Source organism: Mastigoproctus giganteus, chromosome 1 (genome assembly GCF_048544385.1).
Source record: "Mastigoproctus giganteus isolate SK-2022 chromosome 1, ASM4854438v1, whole genome shotgun sequence".
In the NCBI taxonomy this organism is placed as follows: Eukaryota; Metazoa; Arthropoda; class Arachnida; order Uropygi; family Thelyphonidae; genus Mastigoproctus; species Mastigoproctus giganteus.
The window spans coordinates 5,194,968-5,211,690 of NC_143575.1; the positions used below are offsets into that span (position 1 = coordinate 5,194,968).

The 16,723-nt window shown below is 35.6% G+C and overlaps 1 protein-coding gene across 2 annotated transcripts in view; it reads right to left on the minus strand.

Moving 5' to 3' along the window:
- Positions 1 to 2,217: 2,217 nt before the first annotated feature.
- LOC150090509 (transmembrane protein 19-like) overlaps positions 2,218 to 16,723 on the minus strand; it is a 99,151-nt gene continuing 84,645 nt past the window's right edge. For both annotated transcript variants that reach the window (XM_090378569.1, XM_090378562.1), the window contains exon 6: positions 2,218 to 2,389. In XM_090378569.1, the coding sequence (XP_090234695.1) occupies positions 2,223 to 2,389 (167 nt within the window). In that variant the 3' untranslated portion in view covers positions 2,218 to 2,222. The remainder of the gene's footprint in view (positions 2,390 to 16,723) is intronic.

A 16,723-nucleotide genomic window follows, 5' to 3' on the forward strand; every position in this document is an offset into this window, starting at 1 on the left:
ACTTGCTCATATTGCCAACACAAGGAATTCAAGTTCTAAAATTTCTGAAAGCATTAGCAGCGAGAGACATTGCATACAATATTGGATTAGCGTGGAAGAAAGCAAGCTAAACAGCAATCGGAAAAATTGCGAAAAAAATGTATTGGAAAAGAAGAGATTACTAATAATGATGGATTATCAGTATTTTCAGAACAAGAAACAAAGGCTGCTTGTAGTGTACTTGGTGGCAGCCTTGGGGCAGTGACCTGGCTTGGATGTGGAAGCTCCAGTTGTGCATTACCTTAGCGAGCAAGAAATCTTAATTGCAGCTTCTATGAATAGTGGGAAGAAAATTGAAAAACAGAAGGCCAGTTATCTTCTGAGTGACTCAGAAGATAATGTTAATGACTCGTGTAAGGAAAAAGCAACAGAAATTAAGAAAGTGCCTGAAAACATTAATGAGGTGATGGCATGGTTAGAACATCAGTGTGATAGTGAACATTTATTGCGTCTGACCACTAAGAATTATGTAGTGAAAAAAAACACTCATCAGTTCTGGCAAACTAAATTACACAACTATTTCAGAGTGGATTGCATAAAATATAAGTCCATAATAGCATTGTGTATTAGTTGAATGTAAATAGAATGATATAACTTTTAGTCTGTATACTCATAAAACATTAGTAAATGAAGTATTTATTTATGTTAAAAAACTAATTATACTTATTAAAGTATAAGGAATAAAAACTAGTTTGGTTATTAAGGTCTTACAAGAACCAATAAAGAAATAGAAAGTTATTAAAGAAGGCTGTTAGAACATGACCAACATTTGGCTGATTGTCCTGAATTTTTGTTCAAATTGTTTTCAGTTGTGGATATGCATATGGGATTTATGTGATCTGTAATATTACATGAGATTCTAGCTATTTATATAAAGAATAACTTTTATGAAATAAAGTCTAAATTTACAAATGGGGAGCAAAAGACTGCAACACAATCTGTTACAATAACTTTTATACATCTCTTTTGTGTAATGATTTAAAAAACCACAATTCCCAAATTCTAAAGAGAGTGGTTAAATACATTCCTTGTATAAGATCAAATATCACAGATATGCTTGAAAAGAATTACACTAACAAAAATGTTATTTATAATATACAGCACTTCTTCAGAGGAAGAAATATTCACAACAGCAACTTGTGCGTGCATTTGCTAACATTTTTTCCTAAACAAACAGGGAGATTAATTTTAATATCCCTGTGCAGCTACAGAATACTAGTTTTTCAATATTACTTTAGTCATTTGGATATAAAAAGATTTTTCCAGTCATAAAAGACTATACAAATATACAATAGTTAAGGTTTTTTCAAACTACTATTTACACTACTTCAAGAATGATCAAAAGGTATTAACCATGTGACTCATTTCTGCAGTGCAATAAGAATATATTGCAAATAATCTAGTACAGGGAAAGAAAGCAATAAATGGAAAAGTAAAACAAATTTATCACAATTTTTTTTTTTTTTTTTTTACACAAGAACTTTTCCAAACATTTGGTGACAAACATCAATTACTAAACATTTATAAATACTAGCAAACAGAAGTGAATAAAACAGATAATACATATCTTGTGCAAATGTATTTAGTTTTATACAATATTTTCCAACAAAAACAAGGTATATAAAGGCAAACAGGTTTTTATATTACATTGTTTCAGTATATGCAACATATGTAGAGATTTTGTGACTAGTATCAAGATCTATAAAACGTCTCAGATCATACAAAATTGTTGAAATTACACATATGGAAGCACATTATAGATTAAACTGACACCATTAAATACTATTTACGTATGTAAACAGTGTTACAGTTCCAAAAATCTAATTCCGTAATGGTATATAATGCAATATTTCATATGAACAAATGTGAAATTAGCAAAAATTAAAATAATAAATCTTCAATGTCAATACAAATTTCATTTTAAAGGCTTGACACACAATCGCTTATACCAATAAGTTATCTCTCAGTGAAAAGTTAGTCCCTTAACATATTCAAGTTTCAATAATATTAATAAAAATTCTTACAATCATACACAAACGTGTCTAATGATACAGTAACAAGCACAATGGAATCTTAACTAAAAGAGTCAAACATTGAACACTTTTAGGAATATAAGTATATATTTAACATTAAAAAGAATAATTACTTAAGTACTGAAAAAAATGCAAAGATCACAAGAACATTTATGTGAAAAAAGTCCACATATACATTGCTAATCGTGGGGTACACACAGAAGTCACAAGTGAAGATACAAGACTGATTGAATGGCTATCCAAAAAGGAAGTTCCGCTAATGTACTGTATTTCTGGACCTGGAAAATCAACTACAAGTCCAATTCTTGAATCAAAACCTGAAAAATATGATAGAATATCTATTCAAATTGGAAGCTATTATCACCAAATAAACATAGCTTAGAAAAAGAAAAAAAAATCACTAAGAAAGTCAATTTCTTTTAAATTTATTTTTATTGACAGAGGGATAAAACAAAGTCTAAGAATGATCTTTGAACTTAATTTTATATAGCACTGCAAAAATAAAATGGTTATGCTGGTTAAGGTGAATATCAAAACAACCAAGGATGTGAGATGCAACTACAGGCATCCCTGACTTATGTAAGGGTTGCGTTCCACAGAACTCTGCGCAAGTTGAGTTTTAAGTGTCAGAATTTCCCTAAATGCTTATGCAGCACTCACAACTATGCTTGCTGAAATTGATTGAAGCAAAAAAGAAATGTTCGATGAACATGTAAATAGAATTATTTATTCAATTTTTTATTAATCTCAAGTGTAGGAAAAATTACAAAATGTGCAATTACAAAAATTTCAAAATTATAAAACTAAAAAAACTGAGTTTTACCTTTCAAGCATCGTTGCCAGACTCAATGTCTCCAGCTGATAAGTATGCTGCTGCAGAGGTTGGGAGCTGTGGAAATTTAGAAGGGTTTTTTTTTTTTAACATATCACAAAATTTCTCTGCTGCTGCAGAATCGGCACTGGCGACTTCACTGCATACTTTAATGTTGTGGAAATCAGCATGATGCTTGACCTATTAAACCACCTGTTACTTGCAACAAACTTAACTTTGAGTTCGCCGTACTTATCCTTAATATCTTCATAAATACTTCTTGCTTTTGCTTGGTCATTAGACTCAAGGGCACTCGCTTCTGAATCTGATTTTCCAGTAGCCGAGTGGTCAGGAGCGTGAATGCAGTAGCACTGTCTCTTTGAGTGGACCAGGGTTCAAGCCCATGACTGCTAAATACGATTAAAGTTTGTATTAATGATATACTGTAAACTGAACTGCCCTGGTGGTCATGCCAGAGTATAAACAAGAAAAAGTTTTTTTATAAATAGCTTTTCCATCTTCGATACAGCAACTGAATGCTGTTTTGTGATCACTGTTGGTCTTAAATGCATTAATCCTTTAACGTGTTCTTTTATACTTGCACTATCCTTTAAAATACTATTCACTGTTGAAGCAGCAACACCTAATTTCCATACAATAGATGACAAACTTTGTCCTGCTTCATACTTAATCATTTTTATCTTAATTTCTAAATCAATTTTGTTAATTTTCCTAGCACTTCCACTTTCCATTGGTCACTTTTCCTTCATCATTGTAATAAATAAATAGAAATGAAGATTTCAGTGAAGGAGAACACATTTCACCATAATAACGTAAAAACCCACACAATTCCAGTTATTGGGGATTATTGCAAATGCAATAAGAGTTTACTACCCATTTATAATAGATTGCACTAACAGAAAAGCCCAATAAACTGGAAAGTGCAAATTGTTTTATGGTAGTGACCTCCAGAAATGTTCTTTAGAAAAATATCAACAAAGCCATTCAAAATTGATTCTTATAACAGAACATATGAGAACGATGAAAGGGTAGGCTCTATTATAAAAATGACCTTTTAGAGTGATAAATAGCTGTTATATAGCAAAAATTTGAAATTCTGAGGTCTTGGAACGAATTACCAAAAAAACAATGTGTTATTGGGTTCACATTGCGATGTTTTCACAATACCTCCATTTATTCCTACGTGATGCAAAATGCATTTCCACAATTTTTTTTAAGTTTACACTGGCTGGCAAAAACTTACTTAAAGACAAATTTATGGAAATCGAGTACTGTGTAAGTCGGGGAGTGCCTGTATATTGTTATCAAAAGTATTGAGATGTTAAAAGATGTTTGTATAAGTGACTAAAACATTCAACTTAGATGACTGTAGGTTCACCTTTGGCATTCACATAAACAGCTGTATGGAAGAAGTTGCAGATATGCCAACATTGTAAACTTTCAGCCAATTTTTAGAAAGTTTCAACAGAAATATTTTGTCATTCCTCTCACAGGGGAAATTTAATGCAGCTTACAAAGGCTACTTCCATAATCAATTTTACACACATCTCCAATTTATCCCACAGTGTGCCCACTACAGGGTTAGATTAGGTGTATGAGCTAGTCAGAAACTGCAAATTTGTCTTTCAACCAGGTTATTACACTTATAGCAGGAAGCACTGTCCTGCTGAAATACGTACAGCCTTCTATTGTAAAATTCCATCAGCACAGACGTGCAGTTTCCAGAAAATCATAAGATAATCCATTCATAGTAATGTCTCCAAAAATCAGCAGTCCAAACACCACTTCATCTCCATACTTCAGTAAGACAATGTTGTGTGTTCCATCAAATACATTAAACACCTTCCAAAATTGCCACAGATTCATGCTCTGTTGCATTTATAGCCTCAGAAAATGTTGTCCGTATGTAATAAGCTTTGAATGCACGGATAACTCCTTGATCCATTGGTTGCTTTTTTTTTTTTTTTTTTTTTTTTTGTAGTTGTTGGCGCATCGGCTTCTGTGGCCATAATGCACCTCCTAAGGTTTTTGCAGTACTTTGATTCAAACCCGCGACCTTTGGGTTGCCAGGCAGGCACTTTACCCACCCGGCTAGCTCGGTCGGCATTGGTTGAATCAAAGTTGTTGTATTTGGAAGTACACCATCTCGATATTGTTATGCAGATCATCTAGATATTTAGGATGACCGGAAGTGTTGTCAAGGGGCATCTTAAAAGGCAATGACATTGGTAAACAATATTTTTCAATTTCAGGGACAAACACAATTAGAAACCATTCTTTGAACATGGTTATTGTTACCCAGGCCTTTGAGTTAGCCCTGAAGCTGAAACAGAAACGATATCTTGTCAATGCCCTTAAAAGCCAGTGGGTTTTCTGGGTGATAAACCACTAAAGGTTTAAATTTATAACCCGCTATGTTCTCCCCCCCCACACACACACACTGGGTAAAGCTGCCAAAACCTTGTCTTTGGCAGCTTTACCCAGACTTTTCTTTTGATTGACTTTTGACATTGACTTTTCTTCAATAGAAATACAAGTCCTACTAGGCATTTTTTTCCAAGAAAGGCTAGTCTCATCCACATTAAATATTTGTTGTGGCAAATAGCCACCAATTCTTATAATCTCATCCAATTTGTCCTTGAATTTTTTGGCAGCCTCACCATCTGCCCTTGCTGTTTCACCACTTATGGCAGCGTTTTGATATCCGCTTCTCTTACAAAACCTATCAAACCAACCATGACTTGCAATAAAGGTGGTTTCAGTATCATCATTCTTCTTTTTAAGATCCTCAAAAATGGTAGTTTGATGTGAAGTCTTTGAAAATGGTAGGACAACATGAATTTCAAGTTCACCACAATAACCAGACATGTGTAACAAATATTACAAACAAAATGCAAATAGAAGCTCCCACTTCACTCTCAAACAAAACTGAACTTATTCTACAATCCAGAAAGAAAGGAAGGAAAGGATGTCAAGAAAAAGGGCTAGAGTGTAATTCTCCAAAGAAATAGCCGATGGAAGACAGTGTAGGTGGCTTGAACATTGTGGGGGTTTTTTCTGAAGCGCTTCGACACAGTTCACCTGTCTAAATCACATGTTGTGAAATATTTATTCAGAATTTTTAAAGCAGAAAATGAAAGGTTAACTCTAGTTATTTACCTAGATTCTAGTTAATGCAGCAGGTTATTATCCAGCATAATTTGTATGGGAACGAAAATAAAAACTTATACTTATTGTTAATTCATTCAATTTCACTCTGAAAAATTATACAGAAAGTATCTTTACGATTTTACCAAAAAAATTTACGTAAGTCCGAAGTTATGTAACTCAGGGACTACTTGTATATATTTTGATATATACAATATTTTAGTATCACAGTAAAAATGAATTACAATCATAAAAAAAGGAGACATACAAACCATTAATTTTTAAATAAATTAATCTAATTTAAAGAAAGAATCCAATGTTGTTTGCACAGTTTTTGTCCTATATGAATTTTTAACTACCGCACAGACATCAAATGCAATAGTTGTTTCTTTATGAACATTAGTGCAGGCCAACACATTCTCTATTATGCTGAATGCATTTTGGGAATCTTTTTTTAGGTGTGTGTGTGTGTGTGTGTACGCTTCTTCACTTTTGCTGTTAACAAATACATCATCGTTTTGCTTGGTGCTCAGCAGCTCTTCTGATGTTGGCATTACTGTGGTATCAACTTCATTGTCCACTTTCACAAACTCTTCAAATTCACCAACAAAATCCATATGCTCCTTCAAATTCCCCCATTCCTCAATGTTGCTATCAAGTTCATCTGCAGGACCATGTTTTTCAATGATATTCTCTCCAAAGCCACTTTTTCTGAAGCAGTTGATTATTACACTTGATGCAATACTGTTCCAAGCAATAACAAGATTACAGATAGTATCCAAAACATTCCAATTTGGCTGCAAATTGTTCCCTGTTTCTATGTTGCAGATCAAATATCCTAATCAGGTGGGTTCTATATGCTCTCTTGAGGTTATAAATAATGCCTTGATCCAGAGACTGCATAAAATTGGTGGTATTGGGAGGTAAAAATAACAGTTATATATTTGATAACTCAATTGTTAACAAATGTGCTATACCAGTGGTGTCCAACCTTTTCCCGTACTGGGGCCATATTCAAAGTCAGATTTGTTTCGCGGGCCGTAAAGAGTGATTAGAGAAAAAATTGTCACATTTTCTATATCTTGTTACTCCTAAAAGATTTTTTTTTCTTTTTTTCTTTTCAAGCTATATATAAAAAAAATGCAAATTTCCAGCACTTATGTGCAACAGATATGTCAGTGATTTATTTTTTAGATTTTATTAAAATTATAAAAATGTGGTTAACTTACTTTTGTTTGCTTTTTTTAAATACTTTACTTTCGTTTCTGTTTGAAATACTTCAATTTTGTTTTAAAAAAATACTTCAATTTTGCTTTTAAATGCTCATTTTAGAAAAATTACAAACTGACTGTAAATGCTCATTTTAGAAAAATTACACACTGACTGTAAATGCTCATTTTAGAAAAATTACAAACTGACTGTAAATGCTCATTTTAGAAAAATTACAATCTATAAACCTAAAATTGAAATATTCGAAAATTTTATTAAGTACAATATACAATAACATTCACTGGACAAAACTTAACATTTCAAGAGATGATTGAGACTGGATATTTTTAAATAATTGTTCAAAATTTGGTTGCAAATTTCTGATGCCAATCTCAATACATAATGAAGATTATGTCCTGACGGTATTTCTCAATGGAGCTCCAGGTCTTGATGGTATTTCTCCACTTGTTCTCAAAACCTGCGCTCCAGAACATACTCCTGTTCTATACCACCTTTATTCACTTACTTATTCCAAAGGAGTTTTTTCCTTCTGCTGGGAAATTTGCTCATATCCAGCCAGTTCCTAAAAAGGGTGACAAATCCCTCCCATCAAATTACTTCTACTCTTTATTATATTATTTTGTTATTTTTTAGTTTTTAGGAGCATTAGCAACTAAGGCCATATTGCTCCGAGAATATGCGGTGGTCATTCCCTGACCTTTCCACATCCTCCATATTTGGTGGTGACGGGCTCGAACCCTAATCTAATCAAGAAGTGTGTGCTATGCACTGCTGCTCCTTCCCACCTGGCTACAGAGGCACCACTTCTACTCTTTCTAAAAAATTGGAGACATCACCATCAACTCTTAAAACTACCTAGAAACCTTCTGTCTGATCAACAATTACCAGTATGGATTCAGTCAGTGTTGATCCACAGGTGATATTCTGGCCTATGTTGCCAATTAGCATTAGTAGAGGCATATGATGCAAGAAAGCAAGCTTATGCAGCATCAGCCAAAAAAAAAAAAAAAAAAAAAAAAAACCACTCATTTCATCCCTCCGTTTGTTCCAAATACCTGTCCAGGTCAGCCTTAAATTTATTTAAGCTATCAACTTCCACAACCAAGGATGGAACTCTGTTCCACCAACCAACTACCCGCTGGATAAAGACACATCTATCCTGCACCTGTCTTTCCTCAATTTGAATTTATGCCCTATCAGGTGATTATTCTGAGTAAGAGGAAGAATCCCATCAGCACTGAGCATGCTCAAACCATTCAAGGCTTTATACACCTCAATCAGATCACCTAGCAGGTGCCTAGTATCCAGAAACTAATTTGCAAAACTTAAGCCTTTCTTTGTAAGAGCAACCCTTTGTTCCATTCACTAATCTTGTTGCCCTTCTCTGTACTCGTTCCAGCAGCACTACATCCTTCTTAAAATGAAGCCTCCAGACCTGCATACAGTACTCAAGGTGTGGCCTGACCATTGCCTTATACAAGGGGATAATCACCTCCTTATCCCTGCTAGAAAAATTCCTGAATATCATTGACAAGACACCATGAGCTACTCTTGCAGACTGTCTGCACTGCTCAGAAAACTTCATATCTGCCTGCACAAATACCCCCAGGTCCTTTTCGTTCTCTACCACTGTCAGTACAGTACAGTACCACAGAGTTGATACATTATTCTGGGGTTACTGCTTCCCATATGGAATACTTTACATTTGTCAATGTTAAACTTCATTTGTCACCTCTCAGCCCATCTGCTCAACTTTTCTAGATCCTGTTGCAACAGCGTACAGACTTTTCTTTTTTTTTTTTTTTGTTAGTTGTTGGCGCATCGGCTTCTGTGGCCATATTGCACCTCCCAAAGTTTTTGCATTTTCTACTCTGATCCAAGCCCGAGGCAGCATTCGAACCCGCGACCTTTGTGTTGCCAGGCAAGCACTTGACCCACCCAGCTAGCCCGGTCGGCCAGCTTACCATCATTAGTGTCCTAACAACCCTGCCAACATTCGTATCGTCTGCAAACGTGGCATTAAGCTTGATATACCATAATCAATATCATTTATAAATACAGAAAATAACAATGGACCCAACACTGAACCCTGAGGGACTCCACTAATAACGTTAGTCCACAATGAGCAGTGTCCATTGATTACCACTCTGTCTTCTCCTACTCCACTATCCCTTTATCCATAGAAGCAATTTGCCTCCAATGCCACACTGCTCCAATTTGTTCAACAGTCCTCATATGCAACAGTATCAAAAGCCTTTCTAAAATTCAAATATATGATATCAAAGTTATTCCCTGCATCCAGTTCCTTTGTGACCACATAATAGTATCCAATCAAATTGGTCACGCAAAACTTTCCCTTAACAAAACAATGCTTGTTTCCGAGCTATAACTGAAGTCTTGTCTAGATGATCCTGCAGTGCTTCTTTAACCAGTGCCTCCATTAATTTTCCTGGAACAGAAGTTAAACTATCATGTCTATAATTACTTGTGTTGCCCTTTGATCCTCCTTTGTGATTTGGAGTCACATTTGCACATCTCCAGTCAATGGGTACTTCCCCTCAGTCCAAAGAAGTTCTCATAATTACAACTAAGGGTTTGCTTACTTCCTTTGCTGCCTCCTTTAATATAGCTGGATAGAGTCCCGTCCACCCCAGGGGCCTTTTTTATGTTTATCTTCAACAATATCTCCTCCACTTTCTTCTCAGTTATTACAAAATCATCTAGCTCACTGCCAGAGTTTAACTCACCTCTGGCATTCCACTCCCTGAATAACTCCTTGTGTGTGATTGTAGATGCAAAATACTCATTTAGTTTGTTAGCCACCTGAGCAGGATCCTCAACGGTTGAACCATCAATATCCAGTGGAACAATCTGATTCATCCCTTTCCTTCTAGAGTTTACATAGGTAAAGAACTTTGTTGTTTTTCTTTGCATCCCTTGCCAAAGAAATCTCACAATCTGCCTTGGCCTGCCTAATATCCTTTGTGACTTGGTTACACAGCATATCCAAGTGGAACAATCTGATTCATCCCTTTCCTTCTAGAGTTTACATAGGTAAAGAACTTTGTTGTTTTTCTTTGCATCCCTTGCCAAAGAAATCTCACAATCTGCCTTGGCCTGCCTAATATCCTTTGTGACTTGGTTACACAGCATATCATAGAATTCCATGTCACCCATTAATTTATATGTATTCCATGCATTTTTCTTCTCTGCCATATGTCTCATTATTTCATCTGACATCCATTTAGGCCTAAACCTTGAACAATATTTCTTAGTTGGTATGTGAAGCCCAGTAGCTTCCAAGATAAATTCTTTGAATGCTTCTCATTTTGAATTTCCTGTTGGTAACATCATCAGTTGGTCCCACTGTATAGAATTTAGATACTGTCTCAGACCACCGTAGTCACCTTTACGAAAGGAAAAAACCCTTCCCTTTACCCCTGATGGCAGTTACCTCTTTAAGTAAATCCCACTTCAGCACACTGTGATCACTGCCACCTAGTGGTTACTTTATCTGCAGATTCTTAATGCATGAAGAATCACTACTGATAATCAGATCAAGAGTATTACTCCCTCTAGTTGCCTCCCAAACATGCTGATGTAGAAAACAATCATCCAATAAATCCACAAAAGCCTTGCTAGTGTGTGAGTGACCAACCCACAAATTCCAGTCAATATCTGGGAAATTAAAATCCCCCATTATAAGTCTCTCTGATTTACTGGCCCACTCTATTTCCCTGTACAGTTTCTTATTATACTCATCAGAGTCATTACGGCTATAACACACTCCTACTCTCAATTTTGATCTCCCAATGCTTATGTCACACCAAACTGACTCGACACTGCACTGTCCAGCGATGTCGACTGGCTTCATTTCCTTGGATTTTATGTGTTTCTTAACTAATCACGTAACCCCTCCTCCCTCCTATCTTTTCTGTACATTGTACAGAAAGGATAGGAAGAAATTTGGGGAGTACATTGTACTCCCCAAATTCCAGTTCTGCATTCCTTATATCTGTGTGACACCACATCTCTGATATCTCAACAATATCGGCCTTTGATGTTTTGAGCAATACCTCAAATTCATCAAATTTATTTACCAAACTCCTAGCATTGGTGTACACGCAAGTATACATGCACCTGTTCCTATGCTTAGCTACCCTAACACAACGCATGCGTTTACTTGTACTGCAATGACTCCCAGCATTCTCTGAAATACCCTGCATCTTGTTTTCCAGGCTGCTACTCATTTCAATAGAAGCGGTGCAAGAGTCACTTTCACCTCTGCCAGTGGCTACTGTTAATCTATTAGTCCTTGTATCCCCCCCCCAAGCTAGCAGTTTTCCGAACTACCTAACACTGCCTCGATAGCATCAGCAAATATTCTTGCACCCTCTCTATTTAAGTGTATTCCATATCTGTAGAAGCAGTCTCTCCTGTTAACAAGTACAGACCAGACTCAAAAAAAATTCTACCCCTTGAGCCTTGCACAATCTTTCCAGGGCCGAATTGATTGACAAGGTTCTCGTCATATACTCCCTCCTATCCTGTCTGGGCAGAATTGAACACACTGTCAAATTCAACCCTAAGTCATGCTTTTTTTTCAACAGTGACCTGTACTTGTTAAGTAATTCCACCGGTCTCCTACTCTTAATATCATTAGTGCCATTTATGGTTTATTTATGGACAGATTCAATGGAAAAGTTCGGTGAAACACAAGCAGTTGCTCTTGACATCTCAAAGGCTTTCGATCGTATTTGCCATAAAGATCTTTTAAACAAGCTTCCATCTTATGGTTTGCCAACTGTTCTTTGTAATTGGTTATCCAGTTTTCTCTCTGACCGCTCACAGAGGATGATGGTAGATGGCTCTCTGTCTTCTAACTTCTCCACGAATGCTGGTGTCCCCAAGATTCAGTTCTTTCCTTCAATTCTTTTCCTTCTTTTATTGATCGGAAATCCTATCCATAGTTTTGCTGATGACAGCACATTGCATTCCACTTTCCAGTTTGAGAAACCTTGCCCTGCTCAATCAGCTTCAACTTCTCGAATACCGCAATCAATGCCTCATATGCTGATCTCAAGTGGGGGAGAAACAACTTAGTTGATTTCAATCCTTCTAAAACTCAGTCCTGTCTTATATCTCACAAAAACGATTCTTCTGCTTTATGCTTATCTTTGATGACACTACAATTTCTAGGCAAGATATTATATCTATTTTGGGGATTACCCTGACTTCTAATCCCTATTGGCATAAGCACATTACAAATATTGCTTCCTCTGCATCTAAAAAACTTGGTTTTCTCTTTCGCTCTCGGGTGCTACTTTTCTTCCAAACAGCTGTTCACTCTGTACAAATCGCAAATCTGTCCTACCGTGGAATATTGTTCCCACATCTAGGGCAGTGTGCCCCCAAAACCTCTCTCAGGCTTCTAGATTCTATTCAGAAGGGGGCAGTTAGGTTAATTAATGACTGATCTCTAACAGTCTCTCCCCACTCGCTGTCACATAGACATACTGTTTCTGCTGCATGCCTTTTCTACATATACTTCCATGGGCACTGTTTTTCTGAATTTGCTTCTATAATTCCCGCTCTCTCTTTCAAAACAGTCCAAACACGTGCCACCACAAACCAACATCCATTTACTGTCCAACTTCAAACTCACAGAATCAACTTTTCATCTTCCTCATTTATTCATTCAACTGCCATTTTCTGGAGCAACCTGCCTTCATACGTAATACCTGAAAATTAAAGTGTGCAGAAGTTCAAGTCTAATGTCAACAAATATCTTCTTTCGTCTTCTCAACCTGCAACCCATGCAGGGTTCTATAGGTTCTAATACCTCTCGTGTTTAGTATTCTGTTTCTTTTTAAATATTTATTTAATTTTACAAGTGAAAAAAATCTGCTTGCAAATATATGTTGATCTAAACAAAGTAGCCATTTTCATGTCATTTTCTTTTATTAGCAGAAAATCTTCAGATGGGAAAGCCTTGTAGAATTCAAATAGTTTATTTTTGCAGTCTATATACTGATTTTTGAATCATATTTTGGCTTGAAGATCAATAATTTCAAGTAGCAATCTGGGATTGTAGTTTTCAGCCATAGAAGTAAATGGGTTCTCAAACAAAAGCTTATGTTTTTTCATGGGATTTTATATCAGAAAATCTACTTTCAAACTTGTCAAAAAGTAATTGTAATAACGAAAGGCAACGATTCTTTGGAAATGTGTTTCTCCTTTAGCTCAGTACAACATTCAAAATGAACTAAATTGTCTTGCTCAACTGGGATTTAAATAACTTATTCTGAAATGATTTGATGTCGCCAAACAAATGAGACCAATTTTCCTTTCCCTTGTAGTTTTAAATTAAGAGCATTTAAATGGCTAGAAATGTATATATGAATTTCAAGATCAAACAGCCACTCCATATTTAGAGTGGCTGTTTGATCTTGAAAAATAGTTTTATTGGTTTCCCTTATTCTGTGTTGAAACATTCAGTGATGTTTCAACGGCCACATTAAGGCCATGTGATCTTGTAAAATTTACAATTGAAATAACCACTTCATAAAGTGTTGGAGATCCAATACTTTCCTATAAAAAGCTTCTTGATGCCCAATGCAGTGAATTCCAATCAGAGTTTCAGTTCCGATATCTATCATTTTCTTGGTTATTCTACCCATAAGCCCAATGTTTTTACCAATCATATTTTTTGCACCGCCAGTTGTGACTCCTATCGGGTTTTTAATATTTAATCCTAACTTTTCAATAGATTGGCAAAAATTTTCAAAAACGATTTTCACCAGTAGTTGTTCCACGCATACTCTGTAGATCAGCTAAATCTTCAACTGGTACAAAATTATCATTAATTCCATGTACGAAGATGAGGAGTAGGGCTGTGTCATTTACCATCAGTATCGTCATCCAGTGCCACACTAAAATATTTCATTTGTTTTATGTTTTTCAAAAGTTGTTCAAACAAATTCTTTCCAATATCTTCTACTCTTTGCATAATTGTTTGTTGAGACAAACTAATGTCTTGTATCATTGTTCGTTTCTCCGGACAAATTTCTTCCACAACTTTTAACAAACAACGCTTAATAAATTCACCATTATTGAACAGTTTACTTTCAAAAGCGATCAAATGTGCAACTTGATAACTGGCACGTACAGCAAATAAATTTCTTGGCTGATACGTTGAAACCAACAAATGTTTCGGTATGTTTTGTTGTTTTCTTAATTCATTTTGTAACTTTGAACACTTTTCTTTTTGCAGCACTCCTTTATGTTGATCATAAGATTTATGATTGAAATCAGTGTCATTTTAAATTATATTTTTTAAAAACTCACACAGTCTCCTGATACACCAAACACATTGCTCTTTCGTGGTAATCAATCAAGAAATAGTCTTCAGTCCACCTTGGATCAAAAACATTACACTCCAAATAGATTTTCCCCTTTTGAAACATTAAGAATGATTTTTTAAATTCAATAGATTAATAATTAATTCAAGGCAATGAACAAGCTATATCAAAATACATAACTGTATTTAGTGTACATGACTGCCCTGAACCACATGTACCTGTTTGATGTCGAGCTGGACACTTGCATGCCGGTACACGCAGTGGCAATCGATGCTATTTTAGTTCACTTTCCGCACAGGCCTTATGTTAAAAATTAATTGCAGGCCTGCAGGCCGTAGGTTGGACACCACTGTGCTATACAATGATCTAGAATCATCAAAACTTTCCTTTTTTCTGAAGCTATTCTTCTGTCCACTTTTGATAATCAGGACTGGAAAATTGACTGCAAGCTAAGCACTTCTATTGGCTTCATAATCATAGGGAAGTCTGTTAACTTCTTTAAAACATCTTGGCTTAGAAAACTTACCAATCACAAGTCGGCATAGTTTTGGACTGCCATCTGAATTGCAGCATAACAGAACAGTGAGTCTTTGTTTACTTAATTTTCCACCATGACGAGGCTCTCCTCGAACAGAAAATGTTTTGTTTGGCAGCAAATTATAAAATAAACCTGTCTCGTCAAGATTAAAAATATCCTATGCCTCATATTTTTCAAGAATGGACTGTACAGAACAACCAGTTTGTAAAACAGACATTGCAAAAGAAAAAGCAACAACCCTTTACTTACTTTATCTTTTGCAATGTCTGTTTTGCTCCGTTCCATCCTATCAGCCTCCTGTATAATTTCAAGGCTTAATTCCATCCATTTATGTTTTGTGGCCATAACACTCCTAGATGAGATTTAATATAAACAAATTTTAAATTAATTTAAAGACATCATCTCAGATAAAATAGCACAAAAAAGATTATACTATGCTGTAGCAAAAGACTCTTTCAACTGGTGTAACAATTGCCACTGACCTTAATCCCATGGAGAGTGAGGAGGGGTGTATGTAAACAACTTAGAAAACTGTTTTTATTCTTTTGTTAATTTAACAGCTCATCCTTCACAATGATGTTTTTCAGAGTGCACTTACATTGTAACTACCATAAACTGTTTTTGTTTACACAAAAGTAAAATTCTAACAGATCAGTGCCAAATACAAAATAACAATATTTCTCACAGGATGAAAACAAACTTTGTAATACATATTAATCGAATTTTGTAATAAATGAATATATTTGCATAGAAAAGTGTCAATCCTTTTGCAGGGGGATGGTATGGGCTTCATATAAATGAGTATTTTGTATATGCAGAGTTTCTATTAACAAGATTTTACTGTAGTTCCAAAACTAATTATCAGAAAGGGGGGAGACTACTGAATTTCAAGACAACAGTCACTCAACATGGTGTTCTTCAATGGTGACAATTTGGTGGTCACCATTGAAGAACATTGGAGCACAGTATATCATGTGATGTTTGCCACAAGTATGGTGTTTTACAGGTCTGAAAGGATGTGAATGCCAATAACGCAAACTATGTCCTAATAACTTCCACAGCTGAAACCCTTAGGGGAACAGTGACCACAAAAATGTTGAAACCAGCAGCTCAGCATCCTATTATCGATGCAAACAAAGTTTAACTGCAGCAAATCCTTTATGTTTCTGATATGTACACAAACAGTTGCACATCATGCATCTAAGCAGTTGTCTGGAGACATCTATAGCATTGCAGAGGAAACTGTTGGAGTGAAGCATTTTAGATAGCATTACCTCATGACAAAGCATGTATGTCATAGGGACTAAAAGTAAGTGGTAGCCAGTGGCACACTCCCAAATCACACTGTACTGTCACCAGGTAAATATAACAGGTATTTGTGGACTGTATGTGAACTGGCTGTTGCCTAAATTTGACACAGCTGTGGACGTTCAAAGCTCCTTTCAAGAAAGTGAACTTGGTAAGATATAGGATATTAAAAAGCCATTTACCTTCCCATTTACATCCATAAGATACAAGCTCTTCTGATAATCACTCATTTGGT